Source organism: Mastigoproctus giganteus, chromosome 1 (genome assembly GCF_048544385.1).
Source record: "Mastigoproctus giganteus isolate SK-2022 chromosome 1, ASM4854438v1, whole genome shotgun sequence".
NCBI lineage: Eukaryota > Metazoa > Arthropoda > Arachnida > Uropygi > Thelyphonidae > Mastigoproctus > Mastigoproctus giganteus.
Genome location: NC_143575.1, coordinates 247,747,324 through 247,768,580, shown reverse-complemented (window position 1 = coordinate 247,768,580; position 21,257 = coordinate 247,747,324). Strand labels below are relative to the sequence as shown.

Below are 21,257 nucleotides of genomic sequence, written 5' to 3'. Positions count from 1 at the left end.
CAGCAATACAAATGTTTCACTTATTCGGCTCATCTCAGTCATGCCAGTTGGTGTTATCTTTCAATTTGAAAAAAAATAAATAAAAAATTCACAATCTCCGTACCTTATTTATTCCAGAGATACTTCTTCTGTTGTAATACTTCTGTGTTAAAAAAAATATAATAATATATATATATATATATATATATATATATATATATATCTGTCTCCAGTATATCAGAAACGTCCCCAGAATTCCGATTTGCGAAATGCAGTTAGTAAAACATCTGTAATTATTAATGAGGACATTTTTCCAACAGGAATTTGATTTTATGATCGTTGACACACCACAACCACGCGCTTAGTTTGCTAAATACTGACTTGCGTAATTATAAAAAGCTAATCTTTCAAGCCCTGTAATTACAGAAAGGCCAACAAAATTAAAAATTTCTGTTTCAATAACAATACATTGCTGTTTACTGTTTTACATTGAACGAAAAAACTCATGTTCAATAAGCCTATTAAATGTAGTCTTCTAAACTCTCCCATTGCCATAACGACCACATTTCACGCGACTGGTTAATCACGTGAGACGACCTGTGAAAATGCTTTTGTTTAAAAATTAAATCATATTTATCGTAAACCTGAACAAACAGTTTTAATTGTATATAATTAAATTAAAATTTTATATACTGTAATTTTATATAAGTGGGCAGTTTAGATAAATTCAAGGAAGAAAAAGACAACTTATTTAAGGCGGATGGACAAGTGATATGGGAGTTTTTTTTTCTTTCGGCTGTTCATTTATAAGCTGGCTTTCTTCCATAATATACCACTAATAATAATAATAATAATAAGTATTATTAGAAGGGCAAGATCACCCAGCCCCACCAACTGGAAGTGCTTCCTTCGCAACTGCGCTAGTGACCACCCAGGAAGGAAGGAAGAAAACGCCAGCGTATGAAGTGGAACATTGAAATGTATACGTACATCATGCGAGCATACTATGAAATAACCCAGGCTAGAGACCGATATGACAATGTACAGGTCGCGACTACATACCAAGTGGTTGGAACGATATCTGGATATTCAGGTCACCGAACAGCGATTAGTAGACCAAAGAAGAACCATCGTTACGAAGAACCTAATAACTCCTGCCATTTTGGAAAAAATCAAGCAGGATGTCAGCGATCAGCTAGAAAGCAAAAAGAATATGGTCAATATGGAACCAGAGGAGGAACTTCATACCATGGAACAAGAGGAGGAACAGTAAGAAGAAATAAACCCAGAGTAGATGAAGTGGAAAGAGACGAAGTCATGATATCCAGAATAGAAGACGAGTGGAAGAAGGCCCTAACAGAATTCGAAGGAATGGACTCCACAAGAACCCACGTGATATACCTAAGCAGAGGCCAAATAATATCCTGTGGAGAGTAACAGACCACCTCAATCGGCAAATAATGCCACATTACCTTGACAACAATGGTGCAACGCTGGAGGCTATCCACACAGCCGTATACTGTGCTGCCATAGCAGCTACAAGGATTAATGGAAATGAAACGAGAGACCAGCAGAAGAACCGAAAACAGAAGGAACTGCCAGCTTGGGAAAGAAGACTTCAGCAGAAGATAGAAGAATTAAGAGTCAAGATAGGTCATGTGAAGAGCATCCTCAAGAGAGCGTCCACAACAAACATGAGACCAGAAATCAGAGAATAGGAGAATACTTGGACACACTGAAGCAGAACCTCCTCGCACTTAGCAAGAGACTATGCAGATAAAAAGAGAGCTCCCAGAAGAAAATAAACAACCGAAACTTCGATGAGGACCAAAGAGCCTTCTACAGGAAACTGGGTGAAGATGAGAAAGCAGGAAACGGACCACCCGAGAAGAAGACAATCAAGGAGTTCTGGGGAAATATCTGGAGCAGTAAAGTAAGACATAACAGCAGAGCACCCTGGATAGAAGTAGAACGGAAGAAACCAAGGATGTACAAGAGATGAGAGAGTGGGAGATTCCAGAAGAAGAAGTAAAACAGTCGATCAGGAACATCCACAACTGGCGAACCCCAGGAATTGATAACATCCACAACTACTGGTACAAGACACTCACCTGCACACAGACAAGCACCTAGCAGAGCAGTTCACTCGAATGATAAGGCACTCGGAGACGATCCCGAAGTTTATCATCAAAGGAATCACATATCAAGCCTAAAGACGTTACAAGAAACCCGTCGAAATACAGGCCAATCACCTGCCTCCCAACGATGTACGAGATCCTGATCAGCTGCATAACCAAGATGATATCAGACCACTTAGAGAGTCAGAACATAATGGCCAAAGAGCAGAAAGGATGCAAGCGGAGGAACAATTAACTATAGAAGCCGCAGTTATGGAGCAAGCCTACAAGAAGCACCGCAACCTATACACGGCCTATATCGATTACCGCAAGGCCTTCAACTCCGTACCTCATAGCTGGCTAATAGAGACTCTGAAGATCTACAAGGTCAATCCGATAGTGACAAACATCCTAGGAGCAACAATGGCGAAATAGAGTACCACCATTAAAGTCGAGAACATCACAACCAGGCCAATCCCCATTAGAAGAGGAATCTTTCAGGGAGATGCTCTGTGCCCAATGTGGTTCTGTGTAACACTCAACCCGCTATCCACCATGCTTAACGGCAGAAAGTATGGATATAACCTCAAAGAAGGAAGAAAGAACCTACCTGTACACCCTCACTCACCTGATGTATATGGATGACATCAAGCTCTATGCGGCAATCGAGAAGCAATCCCAGCAACTACTCCGGATCAGCGAAGAATTCAGCAAGGACATTAGGATGGTATTTGGTCTGCACAAATGCAAGACTCACACACTGTGCCAGGGAAAATTATTTCGCCGAAACTACCAGCTGCTGACTGGTAAAGTGATCGAAGCTATGACAAGAAGAGACCTACAAATACCTATGGATAATTAAGGCTCAGCAGTAAGAGCACAAGGAAATCAAGGAGTGCCTGACCGAAATATTTTATCAGAGACTCAGAAGCCAAATGAAAGCAAAATTGAACGGAGGGAACACAGTTAAAGCCATAAACACCTATGCAGCTCCAGTACTAACATACACCTTCGGGGTCATAGATTGGACTAACACCGAGTTAGAAGATATCATGCGAAAGACAACGATGACCAAGAGCCGCCAACACCACCCGAAGTCATCAGTGGAGAGACTAACAATAGCTCGGAAAGAGGGAGGAAGGGGCCTGATAGACCTGATAGATCAACAGAAAACAGCGATAGTTAACCTGAAGGATTACTTCGACAACACAGCACCAGGCCATAAGGAAGATAGATAAGTGGTATACCCCACTCAACCTAAACGAGGAACCCCACCCATCCAGATGGACAAGAAACGAAGTTAGAAAAATGGACAAAGAAGACACTCCATGGACACTACAATGACCATCAAGATGATATCGATAACATTGCTTCTAATGCATGGCTCACAAGCGGGACGCTCTTCCCCGAGACTGAAGGATTCATGCTGGCCGTCCAAGACCAGGTAGTCAACACCAGAAACTATAGAAAATACATCGCAAAGGAGCCCGGAATGTCAGATGACACATGTCAACGATGCCACCTGGCCTCAGAAACGATTCAACACATCACCGCAGGTTGCAAGGTGATCACCCAGAATCTGTACACTCTTAGACACGACCAGGTAGCCAGGATAATACATCAGAAGTTAGCGAGGAAATAGCAGTTGACCAAAGAAAGTGTACCATACTACAAGAATGAACCCCAGCCAGTACTAGAGACTCGAACCCACAAGCTGCACTGGGACCGCCCATTATAACGGATAAGACCATCCCGCACAACAGACCGGACATAACCCTTGTGGGCAAGATGGAAAAGGCTACCTACCTGACTGACATAGCGGTGCCCAACACCAGCAATGTCCAGAAAACCCATGAGGAAAAAAATGGGTAGTACACGAACCTGAGACATGAAGTCAAGGAGATGTGGCATATGCAAGAAGTATCGACCATCCTGATCATTGTGTCAACCAGCGGTATGGTGTTAAAGACTCTACATAACAGCCTAGCAGCAATAGGTCTCTCAGAGAACACCTACAAGGAACTCCAGAAAGTCGCAATCCTGAACACCTGTAGGATAGTCAGAGATTTCCTCAACCAACAGTAACACCAGACATTACAAGCAAGCTGTGTACTTGGTAGCAGTACCCGTCACGGAGTGGAATCCCCCAATCAGGGAGAAATTATATAAGAGCAAAAACAACAATAATAATAATTATTATTATGATATTAGGATTACCCGTAATTGATTACATAAACCTCTATTTGTGTCTGAAAATTCCATGTGTTCTCTGGCTGATTTTCCTGTTTTGCTGGAAGAAAACCCAGTTTCTGGGGGAAAACCTTGCTATCTACGCTAAGATCGACTAACTCAGCGACGGAATGAAAATAAAACCCATTAAAGTTCCTCGTGTCATCAACGGGATTCGAACCCGGCCCTTTTCCATCCGGTGTGGGTAGGACGGTGACGATACCACTGCTACCCGCGCAGCCTTTTATTTGTCAATGTTAAACTTCAGTTACTATTTCTGAGCCCATCTGCCCAACTTTTCTAGATCCCATTGCAGCAGCACACTGCTATTAAACACCATGCCAACCTTAGTATCATCTGCAAACTTGGACATTATGTCTGATGTTCTTCATCAATATCATCGATTAATATACAAAACAACAGTGGGCCCAATACAGAACTCTGGGGGACTCCTCTAATAACATTAGTCCCCTATCTGTCTTTTCCCACTCAACCATCCTTTTATCTATTGTAGCCCTTAATACCTTACTGCTCCAGTTTGTACAGTAGTCTTCCATGTGCGCAACAGTATCAAAATCTTTCCTGAAATCCAAGTATATTATATAAAAATTATTTTTTGCATGCAGTTCCTTTGTAACCACATCATAATATCCAATCAAATTAGTCAGACATGACTTTCCCTAAACAAACCCTATGTCTGAATTATTACTGCAGTCTTGTCTAGATGATCCTTTGATAGCCCTTATGGCTAAGGGTTTACTTGCTTCCTTTGCTGCCTCCTTTAATATAACTGAATAGATCTCATCCACTTCAGGTGCCTTTCTTATGTGTTAACTTCAAAAATTTCTCCTCCACTTTGCTCTCAGTTATTACAAAATTATTAAGCTGCTTGTTAGAGTTTAACAAGCTTCTGTCTTCCCTACAGAATTACTCATTTGTGAATGTAGATGCAAAATACTCATTCAGTTTGGCAGCTATCTGAGAACTCAGACCTAAGACAGAAGTCAAAGGTATGTGGCATATGGAAAAAGTAACGACCATCCCGAGTTGGTTTGACACATTCAATGTCATTCGTTTTACATTCTAACCACAGTGGGCCATGAGCAACAGACAAGACGTGCTGTTTCCGAAATGGAAGTACCCCACGAAGGAATTCCTATACTCATATCTTTTGCAACTTCGTGATATCTTCACTACGTCCCATAGCGGCTACTTTCTCATTTTGATTTGAAACACTGGTTGCAAATACATTACTATTGCTCTGGATTATGCAGATATTAGGTTTTTAATACTGCGAGCTATGAGGCATTGTGACCGCTGCATTATTGATGGGGTGGTCACAGTTCAGCGATCACTGATTATATATACTGTATATATATATATATATATATATATATATATATATATATATATATATATATATATATATACACTGAGTGATCACTGAATTATGACCACCTACTGTACTGAGGGCAAAAGCTGCTGTACTGAGGGCAAAAGGAGGACCTACTTCGTAGGTCCTCCTTTTGCCCTCAGTACAGCAGCTATCCGACGTGGCATTGATTCAACAAGATGTCGGAAGCGTTCGGGAGGTATGGCCAACCAAGCTGTGTGTAATGCAATTACACACAGCTTGGTTGGCTGTGTGTAATTGCATTACACACAGCCAACAATAAAGTCAGCAATGCAGGTGATTGGTGGATCCAGACGCCTAATATACTTTTCCATAGTGCCCCACAAGTGCTCTATGGGATTAATATCGGTGGAGTTCGGAGGCCAATCGATATGCTGGAAGCGACCCCCGGGGCTCACATCTTGTGAGTATGGGCTTGGCACACCCAGGGTCCTGAGATGGAAATCATCATTCTTCTCTTTCTTGGTGATTCCCTCCTACTTCTGTCCCTCTCTCTCTCTCTCTCTCTCTCTCTCTCTCTCTCTCTCTCTCTCTCTCTCTCTCTCTCTCTCTCTCTCTCTCAGTGTAACTCGGGATTTTTTTTTTTGGCTAGTGCAGCATAAGCCTCAGGCTTCCTTGCACCATATAGCTAATAATAATAATAATAAGTCAGAACTGTTTTCCTGAAACCATTCCTGCACAACAAGTGCCCGATGGCTCGGCGCATTGTCATCTTTGAAGACACCATCGCCATCCAGGAAAAAGTGTAACAGCTGGGTATACACAGTCAACAAGTAGTTGACGATAGTGGAGACCGCTGAATTAACAGACACAAGAGACAACACGGCAGATGAATTTAATTATTCGAGTGGCCTAAATGTAATAGTTTGGTTTTGGTTTTTTAGTGGAGACCACTGATACGTTGTTCCACATGCACCAGGGGTCGAAGTTTCTGCCAGCGAAACATGCCCCACACCATACAACCGCCTCCACCGGCCTACACTTTTGATGTCATGCATGATGGATCAAGAGCCTCATGTTGTTGACGTCAAATCCGTACACGACCATCCACGGTATGGAGTAATAACGTGACTCATCCGACCAGCACACCTTCATCCAGTCTTCTAACGTCCAACTTGCATGCTCTTTGCACCAGGCGAGTCTTTTACGCCGATGAACCTTGGTTATGAGAGGATGCCGTAAGGGTCGTCTGCTGGTATAGCCCATGCGTGCGACGCATGGTCATGCCAGATATTGTTCCGCGTTGACCCATGTATTGGGTAGTCAACTCTTCAACAGTGCTGCGCCTGTTCGCCTGTACGAGTCGTCGGACCCGGCGCTCACTTTTAACATCAACCTTTCGCTGACCTTTGCAGTTTTGCCGTCGGTTCGTTGTTTGACCATTTTGACACCAGTCCTTGTACACTTTAACAACGGCGGCTGTCGAACACACCAAACCAGTTCAGCCCTTTTGGGAATCAAGGCACCAGCTCGTCGAGTTCCCACTATCGGTCCTTTATCAAAGTCCGATAAATTCTTCCTTTTACCCATCACGCTCGGAATTTTACTACCTGCTGAACCATTGACACCTTATCTAAAGCTACATAGGTCGACTAATTGCGCACTCTCGTACCTCACGTGGTCAACGAGTCGCATTCAGTTTTAATAGGGGTGGTCATAATTCAATGATCACTCAGTGTATATAACTACAATATAATCACCTTGACAAAATCTAAGAAATCGGCAGGGATGTGGTTCAAAAGTTTTCGAACTAGTTGTGTCGACTGTCTTTTGCAAATTTTGTTGTTTTGTTGATATCTAAGAGGGCGCTCGAGTAAAATTTCTGTGTTGATATTTGGATCCTATGGTAACCATAAGCTTTAATGTTTGTGTAATGTGTTAAGTGTAGTTTATTCTGTTTATTTCTTGATTTACTTCGATATTGTAATACAGAAAAAAATGCCGTGTAAAATACATTTTTGGTAATCAGTCCTTTATGTAGCGGGATATAACAGGATGTAAACACTAAGTGCAAAATTTAGGGTAAAGTTTTTGTAAATATTGTGCGAGGTCGCCTTGAAACGTCCCTTTAAATATGAACAAAGATACTTTTTTTTATTTAAAGTGTAAGCATATGTTCTCTATCGGCATATTTAGGGTAAGTTCAGTAATTCGTATATGGGTAGGTGTATTTTCATCTAAAACTATTTCAGATCCAAATCGTGTCATAATTTTCATTTGTTTCATAGTGTAACAGCTGGTTACCGGCATTTCTTTTCACGGATTTCATTGTTTTAATTAATTGAATTTTTATTTTCTGAGACGATACACTTTTTTTCTTTTTTTTTTGTAATAAATGGCAATAAGCTAAGGGTTTTATGACACTCGCTTTTCTCAGTAAATTGCAAAAATTTATGAGCAATAACCAAGAGCTCACATAACATTTCCAAGCCGAAAATAATTCAAATTCCTGAAGTTTGCATTATGTATTTTGCACACCGCTGGAGGTGTGTAAACAAATTATCTAAAAATAGTAATTAATAACTTTAAAAGTTTAATAATATCATTAACCCTAAACATCGACAAAACGAAGCAATTTTTGTGGTGATAACTGTATGTTTTTTTGGCACTCACTATTCCAAACTTTCCTTGTTGATTTGTGGTTTGAAATGAGGGCTGTAAAACCATGAGGTTGCTATTGCTTATTATAGATATCTTAATTTTGTGAGAACTTAAAATTTCATGACCATTATTTACTTTTGAAACCTCCATTTTGTATGCCATACATCATCATTTGGAGAGGTGGGGGGAAAGAGAGAGAGCATTGATAAATTTATTACCTCTGCATAAATGATATCGGGGAAGCAGTTTTATAACATTGATCATCAGCCATTTTCAATCCACTGCAGGATGAAGGCCTCTCCAGCAACTTTCCAGTTCCTTCTGTTTTGTGCAATAGCCATCCATGAATTTCCATGAAACCCACAACTCATGAATTTCATCTAACCATCTCTGCCGTTGTATTCCAGGTTTTCTTCTAGCTCGTCTTGGGTACTATTCTGTTATTTTCTTAGTCCATCTGTCATCATGTCTTCAGGCTATGTGTCCTGCCCAAGACCATTTTAGTTCTTTAGTTTTGATAAGAATGTCCTTTACTTGAGTTTGCTGCCTAATCCATGTGTTTCTCTTCTTTTCTGATAGTCTGATTCCCAATATAATTCATTATATTCTTTGCTGTGTAGTTCTCAGCTTCTCTTCCATTCTTTTGGTGAGTGCCCAAGTTTCACTTCAATAAGTGATGGTGGGGAGTATACATTGGTTCGTTATTTTAAGTTTCAGAAAAACTGGGCTATTGCTATTCAGTATGTGACTATATTTCCTGAATGCTATCCATCCAAAATTTATTCTTCTCTTGACTTCCAGCCAGTTATCGTTATTACAGCTAATAACTTGTCCCAGATAAGTATATGATGCTACCTTTTCAATTACTGCTCCTTCAATCATTATGTCCCTTTCTGTGGCATACTTGTTCATCATTACTTTTGTTTTAGCCATATTCATCTTTAGTCCAAAATCCTTACTAACTGTGCAGAACCGATTTAAGATTTTCTTAATATAATTAAGATAAATTGATAGCTTTGTTTAAAATATTTTAAGTAATTTATGTATTCAAAATATATTAAGTTATTTTTGAGATAACACAAATCTTTACAAAATATGATACAGTAGAAGGAATATTAATAAAATAAAAAAATTTTATGCCCTAGTCCTTTCCATAATCTGAAGGAGATTTTGCAAGTTGATGGCTTAGCATAGTGAGATTTAAGATTCCTGGGCACCAGTTTGTTGCTTACAAATTTTTACCATTAAAATGTATGATAAATTACATCAAAAATTTTCACAGATTTACATATTGACATGATGTAAATTATAATCTCTTCCCTTCATACCCAGCAAAAAATTGTTATTAAGTATAGGACTTTAAGTAATCCCAAACAATATTATTAAATATGGCAAAGACCTTTATTCACAAAGATAATCTTTGTGAAAATGCATAATTTAATGCAAAGACATTAGTATTACTGGTGATATGTTAGCTAAGTTTAGAAACAACACAAATATGGTTTGAGCATGTAGGTTGCAATGCCCATTATTTCACCAATTTCCATTTCTTGGTGTATTTGCACACCATGCTACTAAAAGAATATATATATTTTTTAAATTTTTATTTGTAAAATTTATATAATAGTATTGAATTTAAAGAGAGCTTGAGGTTTTCATTAGAAAGTATATTTTGTTGATCCTAAGCCTTTTATATTAGCCTTTTATGCTTAGGATCAATGAGAGAGAGAGAGAGAGAGAGAGAGATTATTACCTCAACATATGTTCTTTGGAACAATTGTCCTCTGTACATATTTGCTGAAAACTGAATTTACTGATATTCAAGTCTCACCCTTAAACTTCCTTCCTCACAGTCCTTGACCTACGAATGATACTAGAGTACAAAAAAAAAAAAAAAAAAAAATTCTTGAATGAAACATACAGCTGATAAAAAAATGTTTATCAAAAATACAATAAAATTGTATTTTTGTGTGCCGCCCACATAGAAATCAGAAGTTCATATGGTTTTATGTATTAGTAGTGGAAAATGATGCAAGAAGGAAGGCTTATAAAGCATCAGCCAAAAAAAAAAAAAAAAAAAAAATTCTTTTTTTTCCTTTTGCCTTTATTTTCTTTTGTTTTATTTTACACTTCTCTCATTTATTGATGAATTAATTTAGTGACTTTTTATCATCATTAGTAGTAGCAAATGATGCAAAAATTAAGCTTCACTATTCTTTTTTGGCATAAATTTTTTTTTTTTTTTTTTTTTTTTGCATAATTTCAAAAAGCATCAGCCAAAAAAGAACAAAAACTGCCACTTCTCATTTCATCTGTCTATTACCTCTAATAATTTTTCAAGTACTTCCGTGAATTTATTCAAACTAAGCACCTCTACACACCAGATGGAATTTTGTTCCAACAAACAACCACCCTGTTACTGAAGTCAAATTTCTGCCATCCAACCACTACCATCCTTCCTCAATTTGAGAATTTTTGCCATCTCATATGTGTAGTCTGAGCACGAGTAAGGATTCCATCAGCATTGAACTTAGTGAATTCATTCAAAGACTCATTCAGGTGCCTACTCTCCAGATGATGTGGTTTGCAAAGCTGAAGTTTTCCCTCGTAAAAGTGCCCTTTTCCACTCCTCTGATCTTTTGCTCTTCTCTGCACCTTCCAACAGATACATGTCCTCCCTAAAATGAGGCTTCCACACCAGTATATAGTATTCAAGATGTGGCCTAACCATTGCTTATACAATGGAATAACCACCTCCATGCAGGCACAGTTACTATATATCAGTGACAAAACCCCATGAGCTGTGCTGGCAGCCTGTTATACTGCTCAGAGAACTTCATATCTGACTACACAAATACCCCCAAGTCTCTTTTATTCTCCACTACCCTCAGTGTGGGATTACTGGGATTACTGCTCCCAATGTGCAGTGTCGAGTCAGTTTGGTGTGACATAAGCATTGGGAGATCAAAATTGAGAGTAGGAGTGGGCCTAATGACTCTGAGTATAATAAGAAACTTACAGGGAAATAGTGGGCCAGTAAATCAGAGTCTTATAATGGGAGATTTTAATTTCCCAGATATTGACTGGAATTTGGGGGCTGGTCACTCGCACACTAGCAAGGCTTTTGTGGATTTATTGGATGATTGTTTTCCACATCGGCATGTTCGGGAGGCAACTAGAGGGAGTAATATTCTTAATTTGATTACCAGTAGTGATTCTTCATGCATTAAGAATCTGCAGATAAATGAACCACTAGGTGGCAGTGATCAGTGTGCTGAAGTGGGATTTACTCAAAGAGGTAACTACCATTAGGGGTAAAGGGAAGGGTTATTGCTTACGTAAAGGCGACTACGATGGACTGAGACAGTATTTCAATTCTATACAGTGGGACCAACCGATGATGTTACCAACAGCAAATTCAAAATGGGAAGCATTCAAAGAACTTATCTTGGAAGTTACTAGGCTTTACATACCAACTAAGAAATATTGTTCAAGGTTTAGCATTAGCATTAGTACAGGCATTTGGTGCAAGAAAGCAAGCTTATGCAGCATCAGCCAAAAAAAAAAAGAAAAAAAACCACTCCCACTTCACCCCTCTGTTCGTTCAAAATACCTGTCAGCTGAGCCGTAAACTTATTTAGGCTATCAACTTCCACGACAAGGGATGGAAGTCTGTTCCACCAACCAACCACTCGCTGGCTAAAGGCAAATTTCCGCACGTCTATCCTACATCTGTCTTTCCTCAATTTGAATTTATGCCCTCTCAGGTGATTATTCTGAGCGAGAGGAAGGATCCTATCAGCATTGAGCATGCTCAAACCATTCAATGCTTTATACACCTCTATCAGATCACCTCGCTGGTGCCTAATCTCCAGACACTGTAATTTGCAAATCTTAAGCCTTTCTTCATAAGAGCACCCCTTTGTTCCATTCACTAATCTTGTTGCCCTTCTCTGTACTCGTTCCAGCAGCTCTACATCCTTCTTGAAATGAGGCCTCCAGGCCTGTATACAGTACTCTAGGTGTGGCCTGACCATTGCCTTATACAAGGGAATAATCAACTCCTTATCCCTGCTAGAAAAATTCCTATATATCATTGACAATACACCATGAGCTACTCTTGCAGCCCGTCTGCACTGCTCAGAGAACTTCATATCTGCCTGCACAACCACCCCCAGGTCCCTTTCATTCTCTACCACTGTCAGTGTAATACCACAGAGTTGATATGTTGCTCTGGGGTTGCTGTTTCCCATGTGTAGTACTTTACATTTGTCAATGTTAAACTTCATTTGCCACCTCTCAGCCCATCTGCTCAACCTTTCCAGATCCTGTTGCAGCAGCACAGTGTCAGTAGTGTCCTTCACAACCCTGCCAACCTTCGTATTGTCTGCAAACTTCGACATTAAGCTTGATATACCATCATCAATATCATTTATGAATACAGAAAACAATAATGGACCCAACACTGAGCCCTGAGGGACTCCACTAATAACATTAGTCCACGACGAGCAGTGTCCATTGATTACCACTCTGTCTTCTCCCCCTCAACTACCCCTTTACCCACAGCAGCAATTTGCCTCCAATGTTACACTGCTCCAATTTGTGCAGCAGTCTTCCATGTGCAACAGTATCAAAAGCCTTTCTAAGATCCAAGTATATAATATCAAAGTTATTCCCTGCATCCAGTTCCTTTGTGACTGCATCATAGTATCCAATCAAATTGGTCAGGCAAGACTTCCCCTTAACAAAACCATGCTGTGTCCGAGCTGTAACTGAAGTCTTGTCTAAATGATCCTGCAGTGCTTCTTTAACTAGTGCCTCCATTAATTTTCCTGGAACAGAAGTTAAACTCACAGGTCTATAATTGCTTGTGTCAGCTTTTGATCCTCCTTTGTGAATTGGGGTCACATTTGCACATCTCCAGTCTATGGGTACCTCCCCTGAGTCCAAGGAAGCTCTCATAATTATGGCTAAGGGTTTGCTTACTTCCTTTGCTGCCTCCTTTAATATAACTGGATAGATCCCATCCACCCCAGGTGCCTTTCTTGTCTTTATCTTCAACAATTTCTCCTCCACTTTACTCTCAGTTATTACAAGATTCTCTAGCTTACTGCTAGAGTTGAATACACCTCTGGCATTCCCCTCGCTAAATAACTCCTCATGTGTGAATGTCGATGCAAAATATTCATTTAGTTTGTTAGCTACCTGAGCAGGATCATCAACAGTTGACCCATCGATATCAAGTGGACCAATCTGATTCATCCCCTTCCTTCTAGAGTTTACATAAGTAAAGAACGCTTTGCTGTTTTTCTTTGCATCCCTTGCCAAAGATTTCTCGTAATCTGCCTTCGCCTGCCTAACCTCCTTTGTAACTTGGTTACAGATCAACTTGTATCTATCGTAGGCTTCTGTGTCACGTGCTAATTTGTATGTATCCCATGCATTTTTCTTTTCTGCCATATGTCTCATTAGTTCATCTGACATCCACTTAGGCCTAAACCTTGAACAATATTTCTTAGTTGGTATGTAAAGCCTAGTAGCTTCCAAGATAAGTTCTTTGAATGCTTCCCATTTTGCATTTACTGTTGGTAACATCATCAGTTGGTCCCACTGTATAGAATTTAAATACTGTCTCAGTCCATCGTAGTCGCCTTTACGAAAGCAATAACCCTTCCCTTTACCCCTAATGGTAGTTACCTCTTTGAGTAAATCCCACTTCAGCACACTGTGATCACTGCCACCTAGTGGTTCCTTTATCTGCAGATTCTTAATGCATGAAGAATCGCTACTGGTAATCAGATCAAGAGTATTCCTCCCTCTAGTTGCCTCCCGAACATGCTGATGTAGAAAACAATCATCCAATAAATCCACAAAAGCCTTGCTAGTGTGTGAGTGACCAGCCCACAAATTCCAGTCAATATCTGGGAAATTAAAATCTCCCATTATAAGACTCTCTGATTTACTGGCCCACTCTATTTCCCTGTACAGTTTCTTATTATACTCATCAGAGTCATTAGGCCTATAGCACACTCCTACTCTCAATTTTGATCTCCCAATGCTTATTTCACACCAAACTGACTCGACACTGCACTGTCCAGCGATGTCCACTGGCTTCACTTCCTTGGATTTTATGTATTTCTTAACTAATAGCATAACCCCTCCTCCCTTCCTATCCAGTCTATCTTTTCCGTAGACGTTGCACTCTCCAAATTCCAGTTCTGCATTCCTTATATCTGTGTGACACCAAGTCTCTGATATCCCAACAATATCTGCCTTTGATGTTTTGAGCAATACCTCAAATTCATCAAATTTATTTACTAAACTCCTAGCATTGGTGTACAAGCAAGTATACATGCACCTATTTCTATTCTTAGCTACCCTAACACAACCCATGTGTTTACTTGTACCGCAATGACTCCCAGCAGTCTCTGAAATATCCTGAATCTTGTTTTTCAGGCTTCTGCTCATTCCAATAGAAGCAGTGCAAGAATCTCTTTCATCTCTGCCAGTGGCTACTGTTAATCTATTTGTCTTTGTATCCCCCCAAGCTAGCAGTTTTCCGACCCACCTAACACTGCCTCGATAGCATCAGCAAATATTCTTGCACCCTTTCTATTTAAGTGTATTCCATCCCTGTAGAAGCAATCCCTCCTGTTAACAAGTACAGTCCAGGCTGAAAAAAATTCTACCCCTTGAGCCTTGCACAATCTTTTCAGGGCCGAATTGATCGACAAGGCTCTCATCATATACTCCCTCCTATCGTGTCTGGGCAGAATTGCAGACACTTTCAAATTCAACCCTATTTCACGGCTTTTTTTTCAACAGTGACCGGTACTTGTTAAACAATTCTGCCTGTCTCCTACTCTTGATATCGTTAGTGCCCACGTGTACAACTATATCACCTTTTGTGCCCTTAAAAGATGATATCTGCTCTACAACGTCATCAACCTTTGCCCCTGGCAGTTTAGGCCTAAATGGATGTCAGATGAACTAATGAGACATATGGCAGAAAAGAAAAATGCATGGGATACATACAAATTAACACGTGACACAGAAGCCTATGAGAGATACAACTTGATCTGTAACCAAGTTACAAAGGAGGTTAGGTAGGCGAAGGCAGATTACGAGAAATCTTTGGCAAGGGATGCAAAGAAAAACAGCAAAGAGTTCTTTACTTATGTAAACTCTAGAAGGAAGGGGATGAATCAGATTGGTCCACTTGATATCGATGGGTCAACTGTTGATGATCCTGCTCAGGTAGCTAACAAACTAAATGAATATTTTGCATCGACATTTCACACATGAGGAGTTATTCAGCGAGGGGAATGCCAGAGGTGTATTCAACTCTGGCAGTAAGCTAGAGAATCTTGTAATAACTGAGAGTAAAGTGGAGGAGAAATTGTTGAAGATAAAGACAAGAAAGGCACCTGGGGTGGATGGGATCTATCCAGTTATATTAAAGGAAGTAAGCAAACCCTTAGCCATAATTACGAGAGCTTCCTTGGACTCAGAGGAGACACCCATAGACTGGAGATGTGCAAATGTGACCCCAATTCACAAAGGAGGATCAAAAACTGACGCAAGTAATTATAGACCTGTGAGTTTAACTTCTGTTTGAGGAAAATTAATAGAGGCACTGGTTAAAGAAGCACTGCAGGATCATCTAGACAAGACTTCAGTTATAGCTTGGACACAGCATGGTTTTGTTAAGGGGAAGTCTTGCCTGACCAATTTGATTGGATACCATGATGCAGTCACAAAAGAGCTGGATGCAGGGAATAATTTGATATTATATACTTTGATCTTAGAAAGGCTTTTGATACTGTTGCACATGGAAGACTGCTGCACAAATTGAAGCAGTGTGGCATTGGAGGCAGATTGCTGCTATGGATAAAGGGGTAGTTGAGGGAGAGAAGACAGAGTGGTAATCAATGAACACTGCTCATCGTGGACTAATGTTATCATTGGAGTCCCTCAGCATTCAGTATTGGGTCCATTATTGTTTCCTGTATTTATAAATGATATTGATGATGGTATATCAAGCTTAATGTCCAAGTTTGCAGACAATACGAAGGTTGGCAGGGTTGTGAAGGACACTACTGACACTGTGCTGCTGCAACAGGATCTGGAAAATTTGAGCAGATGGGCTGAGAGGTGGCAAATGAAGTTTAACATTGACAAATGTAAAGTACTACATATGGGAAACAGCAACCCCAGAGCAACGTATCAACTCTGTGGTACTACACTGACAGTGGTAGTGAATGAAAGGAACCTGATGGTGGTTGTGCAGGCAGATATGAAGTTCTCTGAGCAGTGTAGACAGGCTGCAAGAGTAGCTCATGGTGTATTGTCAATGATATATAGGAATTTTTCTAGCAGGGATAAAGAGGTGATTATTCCCTTGTATAAGGCAATGGTCAGGCCACACCTAGAGTACTGTATACAGGTCTGGAGGCCTCATTTCAAGAAGGATGTAGAGCTGCTGGAACAAGTACAGAGAAGGGCAACAAGATTAGTGAATGGAACAAAGGGGTGCTCTTACGAAGAAAGGCTTAAGTTTTGCAAATTACAGTGTCTGGAGACTAGGCACCAGCGAGGTGATCTGATAGAGGTGTATAAAGCCTTGAATGGTTTGAGCATGCTCAATGCTGATGGGATTCTTCCTCTTGCTCAGAATAATCACCTGAGAGAGGGCATAAATTCAAATTGAGGAAAGACGAATGTAGGATAGATGTGCGGAAATTTGCCTTTAGCCAGCGGGTGGTTGGTTGGTGGAACAGACTTCCATCCCTTGTCGTGGAAGTTGATAGCCTAAATAAGTTTAAGGCTCAGCTGGACAGGTATTTTGAATGAACAGAGGGGTGAATTGGAAGTAGTTTTTTTTTTTTTTTTTTTTTTTGACTGAAGCTTGCTTTCTTGCATCAAATGCCTCTACTAATGCTAATGTGAAATACTTTGCATTTGTCAATATTAAATTTCATTTGTTTTTCTTAGTTTTTCATTTGCTACTTCTCAGCCCATCCACCTAATTTGGCTATATCTCTTTGCAGTAGCATACCCTGATTACTGTGATTAACTACCTTGATAACCTTCTTATCGTCTGAAACTTAGAAATTAAGACTGATATGCTATAATAAATGCTGACCGGGCTAGCCAGGTGGGTAAAATGCCTGCCTGGCAACCCAAAGGTCGCGGGTTCGAATCCTGCCTCAGGCTTGGATCAAAGTACTGCAAAAACCTTGGGAGGTGCATTATGGCCACAGAAGCCATGCGCCAACAACTACCAAAAAAAAAAAAAAAAAAAATATATATATATATATATATAAATAATTAATAAATATAAAAAACAATGCTGAACTCTTGAGGGGACTCTGCAAATCGCATATTTCTAAGAAGAGCAGTGCCCATTGATAAACTCTTGTCTCTTCCAACTCAACTATCCCTTTATCCATAACAGCAACTTGTCCTTAATGTCACACTGCATCAATTTATATAGCAATCTTTTATTGCAACAGGTATCAAAAGCTTTTCTGAAATCTAAGTATATGATGTCAAAATTATTTTTTTTTTCATCCAGTTCCTTTGTTACTGCCACATAGTATCCAATCGGATTTGTCAGGCAGGATTGCCTCTTAACAAATTCATGTTGTGGTTGCAGTATAACTGCATTCCTGTCTGGATGGTCTTGTATTACTTCATTAACCAATAGCTCTATTATTTTCCCTGGAACAAAAGTCAAGCTAACAGGTTTATAATTACTTGTCTCCCTTTGATCCTCCTTTGTGAATTTGGGATACGTTTGCATATTTCCGTCCATCCTGAATCCAGAAATGCTCTCGTAATCACGGCTGAAGTTTTGCTGACTCATTTAATATAACTGGATAGATCTCATCCACCCCAGGTGCCTTTTTCACATTTAGCTTCAAAAATTTCTCCAATTTTCTCAGTTAATTACAAAATTATTCCTCTCCCTGCCAGAATTTGACTTGATTCTGGCTTCCCTATCCCTAAAAAAAACATTCCTCATCTGTGAATGACTATGCAAAATATACATTGTTTATCAGAAACCTAAAAAGCATTATCGAGAGTTAATCCATTCATATCTAATGGACCAATTTGATTCAACCCCATGCCTTTCATTTTTTACATAAGTTGAGAAAATCTTCCTATATCTCCCATCCTCTTAACTCCTCTGACCCTATGCAGCTGCTCCAGAGTGTAAATGGGAAATTAATTTATTTTATTCTGTGAATGATCAAGTGTGTAAGGTATGATGGGCTAAGTGTGATCCACAAAGCACAAAACTGTAACAGTCAGAGCAGATATGTGATGTGGAAATTAGTTTCAAAAACACAACTGCTGCTAAGAAAACTGGTGAATAACAAAGCTGTGGACTGCAAGGTTTTGTGTTTGTGCAAGGTATTACTTTTACCCATTAATGCATTCTTTACATTAACTAAAACAATATACTGTTGGGTAAGCAATGACTGTACGGCTGAAGCACTTCAGACTGTGCTTGTTGACAGCATTCATTGATCCAACATTTGTTGTTTATCCCATAATATATTATTATTAGCAAATGGAATCAAGTTTATGCAGTATCAGCCAAAGTAAATAAAAAAAATAATAAATAAGCAAAAAAACAGTTCTCAGATCACATTCCCATCCCTCCCCCTCAATTTATGTAATTCCCCCTTAAATTTATTCAAACTACCCACTTCCACCACACAGTGGAAGTTGATTCCAACAATTAACTACTCTGGCTGAAATAAAACTTTTGCATATTGTCGATAGTCACTATCAATTACTCTTAGTTGGCAAACAGTGATTGTCTTACTAAACAAACATTACGTTTTCATTAACAGCCTGTTAGTTGCATTGTCATAATGCATTCTTGGCACAAGATTACATAGATAAATAAAGGGTGTCCTATAAGTCTGGAACCACAACGTACACTGTTTTTCTGGTATTTTTTGTTATAGTTTAACTGATGAATGAATACAAACATATGAAAGCAGTTCTGCTGTGTGCAGGTCACAGTCAGTGAGAAATGAAATACATTCAATGCACACCACTCGTCACAGATTTCATTAGTGATGACTTGCTCACCATTCTTCTGTATGCAAGTCACAGCTGAAATTTAAGATGAGGTTAGTGTATAATGAATGATGTGAATTTTCATAGATAGTTTCTGATGAAGTAACAATGGTAATGTTGGAGGGTCTGCACTCAGCCGGAACAAATCTGTGCTGCCTGTCTACAGAAATCGAGGTGTCAAAATCCAGTATTTGTTGCATGTTGAAGAAATATTGGTTGTGTCCTTACAAGCTACAAATTCTTCAGCAACCAAGTGAAGATGATTCTGTATGATGCTTGGAATTCTGTGAATGGGCATTATGCTCAAAGCAAGAAAATTTTGATTTTGGAGAAACTATAAATTACAGTGATGAAGCTAACTTTTATGCATTGAGTGAGTTTCTTTCAAAATACTTGCTGTCCAAAAATGACACTGGATTAACTGGATTAGCCTATCCAAGGACCTAGGTGATAGCTGTATAATTTTTGAATGAATTATCCTTGCATATAGCATGGTGATACCTCAAACAATTCATGCTGTTATGGACTGGAAAAATGTTTGCCTTGTATTCACATGAATGGTGCACATATTTACATACTATAGTTTGTAACATCCCTGTGGTTCTAGTTTATGGGATATCTTGGATAATATAAGAACTCAACATATATGATGGTTGAATTAACCTATAATTTTTTTTTCTGTAGCCATGAAGCTTAATGGAACACCTCGTTACTACATGCCTGTCCCTCAGAATCAGAGTGATGATGATGAAAGCCTTGTTTACAAAGAGGGAGAAAATTCCTCTGAAAAGAAGTTAAAAAATACTGATCACATTATAATTGCTGGTACTCAAAAATTAAAGATTAATAATGAATGTGACAAAACTGGACCTATGTCTCCACAGCGAAAATTTACTTTTGTATTTTCATTACTGTTATGTGTATTTTTTGTATTCACTTTTACGTGGCTGCTTCCTTGTAAAATATCTCGTGTTGAAATACATTTTGGACATATTAGTGAGGAGTGGACTTTGATACTGCAGAATGTTTGTAAGTATTTACTGTTGTTGACATTACGTCATTATATATAAAAATCACAGAAAAATTAATCTTTTGAAAATAACTTATCTTTGAAATAATCCTCAGCTGAAGTGTATCATGCATTTCTTTTATTTTGATATTGGCATACTGTTGTGGCACGTTTGGTGGGCGTGGCTCCTGGGCAGCTAGCTCAGTGGTCACTGTATTTTATTTATTTTTTCTTTTTTTCAGTACTCATTGTTGAAAAGAAAAGCAACCTTTTTCACCAGAGGGTTGAGAAGGCTTTGGTTTTCTGTTGAGATGGGAGGAATTTCCATACACTTGTTTTAACATTTATAACTGAGTTAGTCTCTGGCAAGGGTTAGATTTTCATCTCACAAAAGAGGTAAGCTGACCACAGGACACATGCAATACAGACACAGTATACTAGTGCCTTGTCACCTAGCTGATCCAACAGAAATTTTAAACAGTTTAACCCGAACTCTTCATCCAATGGCTTAAGATAAGAGCATAGCTTTGTTCTCAGTTCATATTAAAAAGTACACTAGAAAAATTATCTACCCGAATATGAAGGAATTAGAGTTAAGGAGTTCGGAAGCAATCATTTATCATTATGCACGTCTAAACATGTTTAGAGTAGTTATTGATGCACCTAAATCTTCACTACATTCACTCATTGAAGTGAAGCTGTGGGCAAGATGTAGTTTGCAAAATTGGCATGTAGAAGATTAATCAGCCATGTGATGGGATACACTTAAATAGAAAAGGTGCAAGAATATTTGCTGATGCTATTGGGGCAG

General features: G+C 39.2%; 1 protein-coding gene across 1 annotated transcript in view; it reads left to right on the top strand.

Annotated features, from left to right (window-relative positions):
- The first annotated feature begins 7,558 nt into the window (after positions 1 to 7,558).
- LOC150091732 (uncharacterized) overlaps positions 7,559 to 21,257 on the top strand; it is a 97,485-nt gene continuing 83,786 nt past the window's right edge. The window contains exons 1-2 of the mRNA XM_090369500.1: positions 7,559 to 7,585; positions 20,122 to 20,466. Coding sequence (XP_090225626.1) covers positions 20,124 to 20,466 — 343 coding nt within the window. The 5' untranslated portion in view covers positions 7,559 to 7,585; positions 20,122 to 20,123. The remainder of the gene's footprint in view (positions 7,586 to 20,121; positions 20,467 to 21,257) is intronic.